At 34.1% G+C, this 14,527-nt stretch overlaps 1 protein-coding gene across 14 annotated transcripts in view; it reads left to right on the forward strand.

The window, feature by feature from the left end:
* The window catches only part of sei (seizure), a 337,340-nt gene extending 326,646 nt beyond the window's left edge, over positions 1-10,694 (forward strand). For all 14 annotated transcript variants that reach the window (XM_068349591.1, XM_068349589.1, XM_068349582.1 and 11 more), the window contains one exon: positions 5,096-10,694. In XM_068349591.1, the coding sequence (XP_068205692.1) occupies positions 5,096-5,173 (78 nt within the window). In that variant the 3' untranslated portion in view covers positions 5,174-10,694. The remainder of the gene's footprint in view (positions 1-5,095) is intronic.
* The last annotated feature ends 3,833 nt before the right edge of the window (positions 10,695-14,527 follow it).

Genomic DNA, 14,527 nt, shown 5'->3' on the forward strand with positions numbered 1-14,527 from the left:
TGTTTGGAGCAGTAGTAGATTGGATAAGGGGAGGCAGTGATTTAGTTACCATAGGCTCTGGCAATACCTTACAAGGCAACAAATTTGTAATAGCATTCCTATTCTCACAAGGCAGTTTAGTTATCTTAGGAGGATTATCAACAGTGACAGGAAGTGTGATGGTGGTCATGAGCTGAAATTCATTTCATCTTACTGTATTGATATAAGTTTTGGTCATATTCAAAAGTTCCTTAGCATACTAAGCAATTACATGTTCAAAATTGGATTTGTTTAAGGCTGCTTCTTCTGTTATATATTGTTGGCACTTCCTATCACTTGTGTTATGATTCAAGGTGTACAGTAATTCAAACATCTGGCTTCAGATACTCAATCTCCATTGGCAAGTTTAGAACAGGTCTTACAAAATTTTTGAGTTTTAACATAGTAGTGCCTTCTATTAGAAAATGAAAGCATATAAGTTTGATAATCCGTTCAATGTGTATGTGGAGAGGCACATCTGAACTTTTGAAAATAGGGATAATTATTGATGTCATTTGAGGCCCTTTGTATCAATAGGCGTGGGAGGAGTTGATGATGATTGATGTTTTAGGAACCTTGTGTACCTTTCACACTTCCAATGGACACATTTCTAATGTCTCTTCCTCTGACAAATCATATGAATCTTTATTAAAGATCACTTCCCTTCCCATAACTGAAATTTGGATCGGGCTTGACTTCTACAGTCATTCCATTATTATTAGTTTTCCTATTACAAAGCATGTGGGATTGGGTACTTGATTTGCCATGAACAAGCACACAATTCCTACCAAACGAGAAATGTCCCCCAAGGTTATTGGGCCAACATAGGAACTTGCTAATTCTAAAATAATTTACACTATCGTATTAGATATCAACTGTAAGCCACAATGGTGGTTTGGATATTCTTTGGGTGGACATATCTACTGGCATATTATTTGCTTTCTTTATCCAGTCAGTAGGGGGATAGATATCTAGGCCATTTCAGATAGATTTTCACAGAGCACCCATAATATTTACACTTCCTATTTGAAAATGTTTAATGCCACACCGTGCTTGAAAAGCTGACTCATGATTATCAAGAGGAATCGAAGCCTCTTAATATTCACTGTGGTCTTCCATATTCATTTGAATTTCCGTTAATTTGCCATATATTTCAAATATCTTACACAGTACCTCATAATCAGATCCCAGTGGAACTTGTGTGTTATGGAGATTTTTCAGTTTTTTATAGCTGTTAAGATGGATTTATTACTAATTTTCTCTTTACAAGTCAATTTATCTGATAGGTCAATTTTATAACCTTGTCGACTGTTTCCTTTTCAATAACGACTGTTCCTGTGTCCATACAGGATTTTAAGTCTTGTTTGTCCTTTTTATAAGATAAAATATTTTCCTAATTAGTGCCTAGGGCATCAACAGAATTTGCTTTAGTGGCAGGAGAGAGGGTTGTCAACAGCCTCAGGAGAACCAGTATCAAGGAGAGAAAAAATTAAGACACTGACATCCTTTCATGGAGTTAATTTATACACGAGTGAGAACCGATTCCCAAATATCTACTTCCTACCCTACTCCAAAGGGATAGTAATACCACGATTAGAGTGACTTAAGAAGTGTAAGGCAAACGTGCTTAATGAGACTAGAGCATTATAAAAAGCCATTGTCCCCCTTTAATAAAAGTGGCAGGCTAACCGAACAGAATCCCGAGAGTCCTATCTCTTAAGAACCCAGCCTAAATCCAAATGCCAGTTTTCAGAGATAATTCTGCATTCCAGGATGGGAATCTTGAAAATTCTTTATTCCTAACATTATCGAGTCGTTGGCAAGATCACCAAAGCTCCCAAAATTGATTTAGAAAATAACTCCAATCCAGTATCTCAGCACATAAGTGATAAGCAGATGGCAGTGGCACTTACTTTTGTGAGAGGAGGAATATAAGGATCCAGGTTACGATTTTAGTCTTTAACTTCGCAATCTAGTTGTATAGACGAGTGGCGAGAAATATGAGAATACAAGGGTTTTGCAACAGAAGGTTCTAGAGTAAATAAAGAATGCAAGGATCGCCAAGAGGATTGTAATCTTGGATGTTTCATGTACTATCAAAACCCTTACTGCATGGTGCACTAAAACCACTAGCTACCACTTGCGGAGTTAGACTAGGGTTTGAAAGAGGGAAGATTATGCCACAAAAAATTACTGTTAAAAACTTTCCTGTTATAGGCTAGAATAGGGAATCCAGTACGGCAAGAAAATGTCAAAGAAATATTATCTTTCCTGCCCTGAGGCTAGTGTATCAACGTACACTGAAAGGACTTAGGGAGTATAAGGAAGATCTATGGATTCAGGCTCTTTTGATTCCATCTCAGCACCTCTTATGCTGAAATACATTGGAGACACAATGACACATAGACAAGAACCAATACTGGAGCCGAGGTTGCCTGGTCACTATACTTATTTTTTTTAATGAGGCACATTTGCACCGACTCGCAGCGGTGCCCTTTTAGCTCGGAAAAGTTTCCTGTTATCTGATTGGTTAGAATTATCTTGTCCAACCAATCAGCGATTAGGAAACATTTCCGAGCTAAAAGGGCACTCCTGCGAGTCGGTGCAAATCTGCCTCACTAAAAAGAATTGACTAAAGTATGGAATCGATTGCCATCTTTTATATACGGAAATAAAACTCATATGCCTCCCTTCCCAATAAGAAGCTTTGGAGGAGAATGGTTCTTCGAGACTACACAGCACCTCCCCAAAAATAGGTTTTTCCTTCATCAAAACGCCTTTTAGGGGGTTACTGTATACTCTTGTACCTTATCAGACACTCATGTCCAGCCAAGCAATCTATTAGTTTGCGTGTCCACGTTGAGCATAAAATAACTTGGCCAAGTGGTTTAGTCACTGTCTATACAAGTTTGACGGACCAGGGTTCGACTCCCGGCCGGTCACAAGCTCTCGACTTTGTGTGATTTCGTCTGGGGCTCTGATCCCGAGGTCGTTAAGAGAATCGAGACATTAATGTATCAAAAATATATACCTGTATGTATATATATTTATACACAGTTATTCATAATTTTATATGAATATATATTTATATGTATATGTATTTATATATTATATATTTTTATAGTTTGCATTACTGTACTTCCACACCGAAAATTCATCTCTGAATATCTGAGTAACATGTACAGACATACACACAATACACACACACACACACACACATATATATATATGTGTGTGTGTGTGTGTAGATAGATAGATAGATAGATATAGATATATGTAATATAAATATATATACATACATACGTTCATGCATGCATTCGTGCACATCTATATATATATATATATATATATATATATATATATATATATATATATATATTATATATATATATATTATATATATACACATATATGGTATATATACTGTATAGCTGCCGAAATTCTTCCAAATTTTACCCTTAATGTAACTCCAGGATTTTACCCTACAATGCACTTGAGTGCGGAATGGCTTCACAGGATCCATGGCTGGTTTATTTAACCCAAATTCTTAAATCCAAACTACATATATTCATATACATACACACGTGTGTGTGTATATATATATATATATATATATATATATATATATATATATATATATATATATACATATATATATATGTGGGTGTGTGATATGTACGTTATATATATGTTAACAGATATGTGGGATTTTGGACTAGATTCTTGCATCAGTGAATCATCAAAAGCTGTTTAAGTTGTTAAAAGATGTCGAGATAATTCATTATATTTATTTACTCAAGAATAGGCTTCTGAATTCGCTGATTATATAGTCTTGAAAATCTTCAAAGCCCATTTTTGTTCCACATTGTTCCTGTGAAAAGTGAATTTGAAATCTTTTGAGCTTTTCCTTTACTCAAATTAACCATAGCGTGATTCCTACCATGAGGATTCTACTATAGTGTGATTCCTACCCTATTTTTGGGGCATGAGGTGATTCCTACCAAAGGAGGATAGATAAAACATACTTCTTGACACTATTTTAATCTATTCTATTCTATAAAACATTCTGAAAAATCCATAAAACGCACTTTATGTTAGGTTACGTCGTTTTGTTTACACTGGTTGCTTGTTTAGTTGGTTTGGTAACGCTTAATTGAGGTGTTACTCTTGTAATAACACCTTGGAAAGGGAATATTTCATTATTTGGTTGTTTGCTTGGTAGGAATCACCCTATAGTAGATTTGAATCCCCATAATGAGGTAGGAACGGAAAATGAGGGTAGGAATCACGCTATAGTAGCACCGAATCTGTATATAATTATTCCAGATGTTGAGCAAAAATACAATTATGAGAATTTTTTCGTTTAGAAAAAGCATGCATGTTTGTATTCACGGTAATAATAATACTGTATATTTGTTATAGTTAATTGCTGTATTTACCGGTCCATGTTAAAAATGGGTAAGATATGTAACCAAGTTTTTTTTTTTTTCTTAATTTCAGCGTAAAACATTTATTCGCGTTTTGGTATTTTTTCTATACATAATATGGAGTCATTAGTTAAAATTATTTTTTTTTCAATACTATTGGACATTGCATCAGGATGTTTTGCATAAGACTACCACTCACACCATGCTTTAAATATTAGGTTGTCAGGTTTATTAGAGATTAAGTTGTTAGGTATCTTTTCAATGTTTGATGAAATGCTTATCTAAGAGCATGTCCTAATTGTGGACATTTTCAACATACTGGCGCCAGGTATGGTTTGTTTATATATATTTTATAATGAACCTTTTTAGAATCGTGCTTTAAGCATGTTATTCTCGTTGTGGGTGTTACCAAATTGGTCTGCACGTATAGACGTAAACTATTATAGATGAAACTTTTATTTTCCTTTTAAGTGACAGCATGTATAACAGAGACTACTTCCTTTGCCGTAAATGCTTTGAGATTATTTCACTGTGACACTTGAGGAGATATTTAATATATTCTTTAACATGAACTATAGATGAGGTGCTACGAGAGTACCTACAAATATTTGACTCTAATCAGTGTTACTCTTCTTTTGATTATTTTTCAGGAACGATCACGGGAAACTAGTCCTCGAACCAGTGTGGTCAAGATGTCAGAAGCCTCAAAGACAGAGTCCGATGTGTGAGAGAGAAACCATCCAAAATCAACATTCAGAAATGCCTCTTTGTTCTGCCCTGGATGGCGTCAACAGTAACATCTATGATTGAAAGTCAATCATATATAAATATATACTTGCTAGTATTCACTAGCTTCTTTAAACTAACTAGGTTCTTTAGTAAAAGTTATGAACTGGTAGTTTCATACTATACAGAATGTACTGATCTTCATAAAAGTGAGAATTACAAGTTTGACTTAAAAAAGATGTTTGGAAGAAACTCTCTTAAGATCACATTTTACTTTAATACGAACTCTTAGTTCAGTGGTTAAGAAGTCCAAAAGTGAACTCACAAAAGGAAAAGAGAAATTTAACGGGATCAGCTCATGAGGGTACTTGCGCGAGCCTAAGAGCAAGTATTCTTTTTTTTTATTTATTTACATATAGTATGTAAATCATGATGAAAAACTGGGCCTCATGGAGACTCCTCAAAGAATAATGGTCCTAAAATTATCAATGTTGCAGATATGTGTGCTGATTTATAGTTATTTTTTTGGCACCAACGAATGTTTCTTTTTTTTTTTATTAGTCATAATTACTATTATCATTATCAGCATTATTGTTACCGAATCGGCATCGCAAGATCTGTAAGGCTTGGGATGATATAGACATCACTCTAGCAACCCATTCAAATCCAGAAAAGAAAAGAAGTGGCCACGTGCTCTGTGAAGAACCTTCGGAGAATTCTCTGCAGCAGACAAATGTTTACAGTAGAAGAAATTGGTGCAACCATACTTGCCGATTGTTGTTTTTTCCTTGTTTTTGTTTCTGCAACGTCCAGGGAATGATGGTAATTTATTATTAAGATTAAGATTTTCTGTGATGACTCTAGTTTCAAGAGTATAGAGAGCATATTCATGATGATAAAGAAGTTACTTGTTAGATAGCGACCCAAAAACTTAGATATGAGATATTGTCCCTTTACTTTGAATCTAATCTGAAAGTAATGATGCTTATGATTTTATGTCATTAAGTTTTTACGTCTGTGTGGATCCGAGAACGTGTGTTAGTATTCATATTATTCCGTTAACGATTTCTCATTGATCAATTTGAACATGCAAAACATGTATCCGCCATCTTGATTTTTACCTCAAGGGCTGTATCTTATATATTAGCTAAATCATTGGGTCATGATTTGCAAGAACACAGGCTTTATTCAAATCTCGTGCATATGCCTCTCATAACTCTGTGAGTAAATATGTTTAATACACCTTAAGGTTAAATGAATTTTTCTCATAATGGTTAAGTATTTGTAGTTATGATAACTGTTGAAAATGATAGAATCTCCAGTAATATATTATGCATATATATTTAGTAAACAAAAAGCAAGAAATAGCAGCCATTACTCAATACCCCCAACATCTTCATCCACGTGGAACAGAATGGAAGAAATTCTTTTATTATTGTACGTCAGATTTTCAGGAGTTGTGCTTTTTATGTTCATCCGTTGCCAATAGCTCTGAAATAAATATAAAAAGCACAAACGGATGAGTAGAAATGCCTTAAATGAAAAATAAAACAAATCAAGTACGTAGTTCGTTTCCCTTGATAGTTCTCTGATGATGAAGATGTTGCATTAACACTGATGAAATTCACTTCTCTCTAACCAAGTAATCATCACCACTCTCTGAAACACTGTGGTTATACATAAGAGGTTAACATCTAATTAACATTAAGACATCAACTACTTTAAGGCTTCATCAAAACAAAAATATGTTTCAAAGGAAATAACTAATATTTACCCACAAAAGTTCCAATCAATGCAAATATTTTCTTTTTGTTTTCCAAGGAAATCATTGACATTTTATTTTCATTGTTGATAACCATTACTACTTCTAATAGGCAAAGGTTCGAAATGGTTGTGAACAGATTTTACCTTCAGTGCAAAGATGCCAGTTCGTCATTGTGATAGATTGTGATCATCTTCAAATTAGTGTCGGATGCTTTAGATAATTCTTTGTATCTAGTATCCCTGTAAGACAAACACAAACAAAGAGTATTCGGGAGGGAATGTTATTGTTACCATCTCTGAGAATCTATCGAAAGAGGTGAGCTATTTCAAAACAAAAACATTTTGCTTTACAGGCATATGGAATTAGAATTATGTAGGGGCAGAATTTGCAGTGAATTTGCAGTAAATTTGCGTGTTCCAGCAATTAATATCCACAAAGGATAAGAACTAACCCATTTCAAAATTATATGAAGTTCAAGCACCTGGTGTAATATGACATTACATCCTATTGAGACATAAAAATTTCTTTATTAACTTCTTTGAAAAAAAACCGAGGCAATGATTGACAGATCAAGAAACCTGAAGCAATGATCGACAGATCAACTGAAGAGGAACAGCAGCATCAGTAGCATCACAGATATATCTCTGTCTGTGTCGGGTCAAGTGATTAGATATTGGCTTGGACCGTTTCGCACTAGTGAAACTAAGCTGTTTGATAATTACACTACTGTTCACTATTATTCTTATTTTACAAATCATAATACGACATTTCTTTTTGCGGTTTTTTTTTTCTTTGCATCAAAATCCTTCACTTTGGTATTCCAGAACATTAGAGATCACAAAGGTCTCAATGTCCGAATGAAATTACCCATGCAAAGCTTATTTGAGTAATATTATCACTAAATTAATCGAAAGCAAAGGTTAGATTCAACACTTAAATTAGTTCCACGCGAGAGATACGCGCATAATCATACATTACGGAATTATAATATATAAGAAAGATTTTTACCCTCTACAGTCGAGGCTGTAATAGTTTGAATTTTAACTGCAAATAACTAATTTTGCCATTAATAAATAGTTTTAATAAATTGAAAAAATAAAAAAATAAACACAAACCTCTTTAGCAATAACTTTCCAATAATTGGTTTTCAATTTCTTAAGTATTGCTGAACATTTTAATGCAAGACTTCAATAAGTAGATTTAGGATATTATATACACTTGCTTAGGAAGATGCAAATACACACCAGATTGTATTGATAACAATCTTACATACTCTAGGATTACCCACTCATAATGTAACACTAATGCATTCAAATCGTATGTCTGAAAAAGGCTTTCAACTGAACATAGAAATGTAGAATTCGAAGAATGCTGCATCAAGATGTAAACATTGTCAATTTTATTTGCTGCAGTCTCAAGGGATAACTATGTCATTATTATTATTATTATTGTTGTAATTATTATTATAATTTTCATTCAAAAAGAAGAGTAAGCAATATGACGGAATCTGATGCGCATCTAAAGAATATTTGGATAAAGCATAGCATTTCAAAGATTCCTCTAATGATAATGGTGATGGAATTGCAAGCTTATCAGAGAAAACACAATGTCATGTTCCCTTTCAACGATGGAGCGATTGCCCTTGAGCCCCTGTGTCAGAGTATCTGTGCCTTCAGCCTCCCCATACCTTGTAGGACAGTTGCAGTTTTCCTCTAACCAACATATTAAAATGAACCCCTTTGACCCTCCCTGACCGAATCATGTGTTCTTGCATTTTTGCAGTCTTTCTCTTTCCCTGGTGAGTTTTCTTCAACGCTGTCGATTGTTCCTTCTTTATTTGCAAGATGCATTGAGAACCGACTAGTCTGTGGTTTTGCATTCATCCACACTTTTTTATTCCTATTCCTTTTAAGTCCTCTTCCGGTTTGTTGTACTTCACTTGGCCTATGACTCGCACTGTTTCACGAGTTCCGTTACATTGTGTTCTCTTCCCTCAAATTTGTACAGAGAATTTTTTTTTACATTAATTCTTACTAAGCTTATTCCTTCTTAATATCATCATATAAGTGCATCTATTTCCCTTTAGAAGAAGAGGAAAAAAAAATTTTATACCTCAGCAATTGCAACCAGTGAATGTTTTGCAAAGAAGTAAATGTCACAACTGGTTGTTTTATATCCAACCGCAGTATTTATCAAAATGTTTTATGTAAACGCTTACTTTTTTACATTTCAAATGCCTTTCTAAACCAGCTAAACAGCTCGTTTTAGAAACTGTTGTGATTATTTCAGGTTTAGTATAACATTCAAAATAGTGGCAGTAATATACCATTGCTGTAACGTACATTCATCGGTTTATTCTCATGGTGATCATCCTTGCTTTCTTCTCTACACAGAGTACAATTCCCCTTTAGGTCACATCCCTCTCATTAATTGTTTGCTTTTGATCTCCTAAATAACTCTGTTCATTGTTTCCTTGCATTCTGCCAAAATGAAATAAATTTCAAGTATAGCAATGTTTTCTCCAGTGAAAAAAAAAAAACTCTTTGTTACTTATCCATTGATCTTACATCTACTTCTAAACTTATTTCCTGTACAATAGTCAGTTCCTTGTAGCTCTGCTCCTGACGACCTAACAACAGTCTAAAGCTGTCCCTGTCTGCTTCTTTACGTCGTCTTTAATTTCTTACTCACGACCACACCTTAGACTTCACTTACCATACCCCTGGTTGCCTTGGGCCAACTTTGGTCCTGTATATAACTTACACGTGACCCCCAGGTTGTGACAGACTTGGGTCACCTGTTTGCCCTTGTCCTAACAAGATAAGACGTACCTGTCCCCGCTAACTGCATAGATATTGTCAAATGTTTATATACACATTAAACTGTCAGTGGTGCACTAGCAGTGTTAGGTGAATGGCAGTTTTGTACATAATTGTATATATTATAGCCCAGAAAGGTGCTTCTTGAGAATTGTGCTCCAAGCACAAGATGGTCTTACTTAGGAGTCACAACGAGAGAGGAGGCGGTGCCCCAGGGGACGAGACCTTAATAATTCATCACTGTCACTACTTTGCAACATGTCCTCATGTTTTAATACATCCTTATTGTTTAGGCTTATAAACTTATATATTATAGAATGAAACATAGGCACTGTTTTGAATTATTGCAATTTATACTAAGGTAAAATTTCATTATTATAATCTATTGGTAAAAGTCGATCTTACATCGATCAAGACCAAACTTCAAACCAGTATAATGAATGGAATATCTGATCACTCCACAATTGCGATGCTTAAATGCAACGAATGTAGTTGATTTCATGCTTTACTTTCAGACTTAGTTGTGAGAAAATACACAAATATGTATGGGAAATTTTTATGGGACCATTAGATCATTATCCTCGTTCAGTAAAAGATATAACTCAGATTATGCCATTTAATATGGAACAAATAGGTCATATCTTAGAGTATGTGATATAATCATCAATGCCTATTTGAGTGAAGTATCCTGAGTGTGGAGTGGTCAGCAGATGCATCAGTTAAATTTCAAATCTGTCCAGCTTTCCTTCTATTATACTTGACCTAGAAAGTCTTTGTTGTTTCTAGATAAAGATACAAAAAGATGAACTGCGAAAGGTCATTCTTAGGGCGGATTGACACGAACTGCGAAAGGCATCTCCTTGAGTGACTTGAAAAAATAAGAGTATGTTCAATAAATCACTTAACATCTCTAATGTCAAAATACAAGATCTCTTGATTCTCACACCTAGCCGAAATCATGCTGGGTTTGTCTCCGGAAAGATCTAAAATCAACCTAGAATGTGCTATGCTTATTCTAGCCCTAATAGCTCATTATATTATATTACGTAGACATATACTCAAGTAGCCTTATCACATTTAAATCTAAAATAAGCTTCTTATCGCTTTGCTTATCATTAAACATATGGTAATATTCGACTGATGAAGATGAACACTATAGAAACTCAGGTGATTTTGAAAGGTTTGGCTCCATTACCAGCCTCCTTGTTTTAATCGCACCAATCTGGCCTCGAGGACATTCAAGAATTTTGTAGACACTAGTAGCTGAAGGCAAAACTTGGCAGCATTTGTCAGAAAAAGTCACACTCTCGGCATTGCATGAAAATGTAATGATGTTGAGTATTTTTCCCAGTTTTTTTTTTCTTTTCTAAAGTTTGTCGCCGTCTCCCAGTGTCTACAGATAAGAGATTTATAGGAACCATGGGACATCTTCCTATTCATTTCCACACGATTCCCAAGACAATTTCCTTTGTGTAGCTCTGAAAGTCAAACCGTTTTGAAGGAACTTCAGATCTACGTTAGGAAATATTGTATTAAGGGAGATTGTCTTGGGAAGTTGGTGAAGGACTTTAGGGAAATTTCCTAAACAAGAGCCAGTAAAGGACTCCTAAGGAGGCTTCCCACCTTGCTTCGATGTTCCGTACCCAACCTTATCTCTCTCTCATTTTTTACAGATCCTCTTCTCCTTTGATGATATGTTGTTTTGTACAAATGTGATAACTCACCATTGTGATTTCATATCCACAGTAAACACACATTCCCCAGCTCGCATGTGACAGTCCTCAGAAGAAGGAAACCTTTAGCCCCCAAAGGAAAGCTGTCGGTGACCCTAAAGGGATGGACCATCCGCTGATTTGTTCCATATATAATATTTTTGGTGTGGCTCCATACCCATCAAAGGAGAGACTGCCACTCATGTTATGCTTTTTGCTCCTTAGTTTGATTGTGCTGTACATGCTTGATAAATAGTTTGATTATGTTACTGTAATTCATTTTTACACAGGTCCGTTTGAATGTATATTTAATAAAAAAAAATAAAGCATCATGTTTTTCCATAAAGGGAGAAAACCTAGAAATAAATCCTGTTTGAAATAAAAAAAAAGAAAAATATATCCAATGCAAAACCCACTGTTAATAAAATTTCCATTGGATATATTGCTTTATTGTTTCACGAGTCTGTTTATTCATTCAAGGTTGTTGCAGGTACCACAACTAAAGCGCTGTGGACCTTTGCCTACATTATTACCTTTAACCCGAAACCTTCTCCGCCTTTCCTAGACTATTTATTCTTTTCATTCAGCGAGTTTCTGATAGCATAAACCTGAAAAGGCATCTGTTTCCATGACATGTCATAAAATATAAAAGAATAAGTTTAAGTCTTCTCATGGCGTTTTGTAACATTTGGGAATATTTCAGATGACACGTATTTCAGACAAGTGTCTTCTCGGGTATAGCTTGATATGTTCTTTACTTTTGGTTAATTTACTTCTTTCTTGTTAATTAAAAGGATACTTCTTTCATGGGTGTTCTTAAATACTTTTTAGGCTTTAGTAAGTTTCAAGAGAAAAAAAGGCTTCATCATACACCTGATTTATATAACACTGCATTCTATTCAAACTTATCCTCCCTACCAAAAATATTTATATTATTCAATTTTACTCTCATTGTGCAAACCTTAACAGCTTTACTTTCATCTACATCAGTAGTAATTGAAAGCTAAAAGTTATGTACAAGCAGTAATACGTGTATATATATATATATATATATATATATATATATATATATATATATATATATATATATATATATATATACTGCACGTATATATCCAAATATATTGTATATAATTTCATATATATTGAACTTTAAACTGCTTTCACATAAAAATACATATTTTTCAAAAGTGTTTAGTTCATTTAAGTCTGTTCTTTGATTTTATGCAATTTTATTTGGATAGTATATCTAAAGAATATATCGTAGTTATTTATGTTGACATTGTTGATAATATTGTATTTTCATGCCATTGTTATGTGGATATTGTTACAGATGTCTCTAGATTCTGTATATCATTTTTATCTCTACCTATTTAATGTATCATAATAACTTTGCATCTATTCCTTTTTATTGTATTGATAATTCATCGCAACAAGTTTCAGTTAGTATAATTTGGTTAGTATTATTATTACTATTATTATCATCATTATTGTTACTGCAAGTGTCAGGAGTAATACATTTTTATCATCATTATTATTATAATCATATATATTTTGTAAATAGTTACCTTTTTTGGCAAACTCATTAGAATTTAATCAGTTTTAAATACTTGAATTTAGTAGTTTCTATGTCGTTAGCCTGGGTTCCTTGTTTAATTTTCGTGACTTTCCGTCCCCTGCTCTTAACTACTGATAACATTTTACTATTTTGTTACCATTTCATTCTCTCATCTGTGCACTGAATTCATACGAGGGTCTTTCATGGTAGGTGAATGATTCTCTGTCATTACAGTCACCATTGAAAGTAAAAGAAGTAATTCCACTTATCTTCCGAACTTGACTAAAGCAGCAGAAAACAAAACCAATTGCTGTGCATTCTAAAACGATGAATTGATTAGCTGTGCTTGAATTAAATATTGAAAGAGAGAGAGAGCATGTACCTGAAGCATGACGGCCCTCCCTAATTTTATGACATTCACTTGTTCATCCACACCCACTTGTTGCATCATGTCCTGATCATTAACTTTAAAAAACACATTGCTCTTTGATCATCTTCCTCCTCTGGTCCTGTTATCTATTACCCCCAGTTTATTTGTATCTCTTCTCCTTTGCCACATGCCACCTTGCTCAATAAAGGCGTTGGCTGCCAGGGTGGCTGCCACACACCTACCCCACCCCTAACCCCTGTCCCATGTCAGCTGATGTTTTTTTTTTTTCCTCGAGGTGGAAAGAAATAAAACTTTACCACACCTAGTTATGAAATTGTTTTTCTCTCGTAATGCTATCACCAAAAGCTAGTCTTTTGCCCGTACATTTATAGAAGACAGCATACGGTAACTTGTATATGCAAATGTACTTTCCGATTATATTTTCTCATGAAAACATGGACAAGATTTCATTCATTGGGTGGGTGAACGTTGGCACATGTGACTCGGCCCTTTCATGCCGAACGGAGACTTGAGTTATTAAAATGGTTAGCTACTGGTCCTCGGTCAACTAATGGTCATAACACAGGAAATGCACGTTGTTTTTGCTCAAAATTTTCATTCTCATGAAGTAACCCTGATACATTACAGATCTTAGAATTTCTAAATAAAAATATCAAATCCTTTTTATATACGATTGTGATATATATATATATATATATATATATATATATATATATATATATATATATATATATATATATATATATATATATATATACATTAAAAAGTATTTGATTTGATACTTTCAAAAGTCAAGTTGTATGAAACCAAACATTGAAGCTGAAACTTACATATACGCTGTAGTACAGACATAATTAATGATGATGGATACATCAGTAGCAGAATTTGCAATGGAAATAAAACCTTAGAAGAAGAAGCATACAACCTATAGTTGCTGACCCAGTTGTCATTATAGTTGACCCTGATCTCCTAGTGCCGATATGCCATGCTGATATCATCATATACCGTTGTTATTCTATTAATTGCTATTATTTCAAAAGGTAAAGTTGTTATTTTCACGTGTTTATTTAATTTATAACGATTATTGAATGTTATTTTGGTGGAAGAGCGA

The sequence above is a fragment of the Palaemon carinicauda genome, chromosome 26, assembly GCF_036898095.1.
Source record: "Palaemon carinicauda isolate YSFRI2023 chromosome 26, ASM3689809v2, whole genome shotgun sequence".
Lineage (NCBI taxonomy): Eukaryota > Metazoa > Arthropoda > Malacostraca > Decapoda > Palaemonidae > Palaemon > Palaemon carinicauda.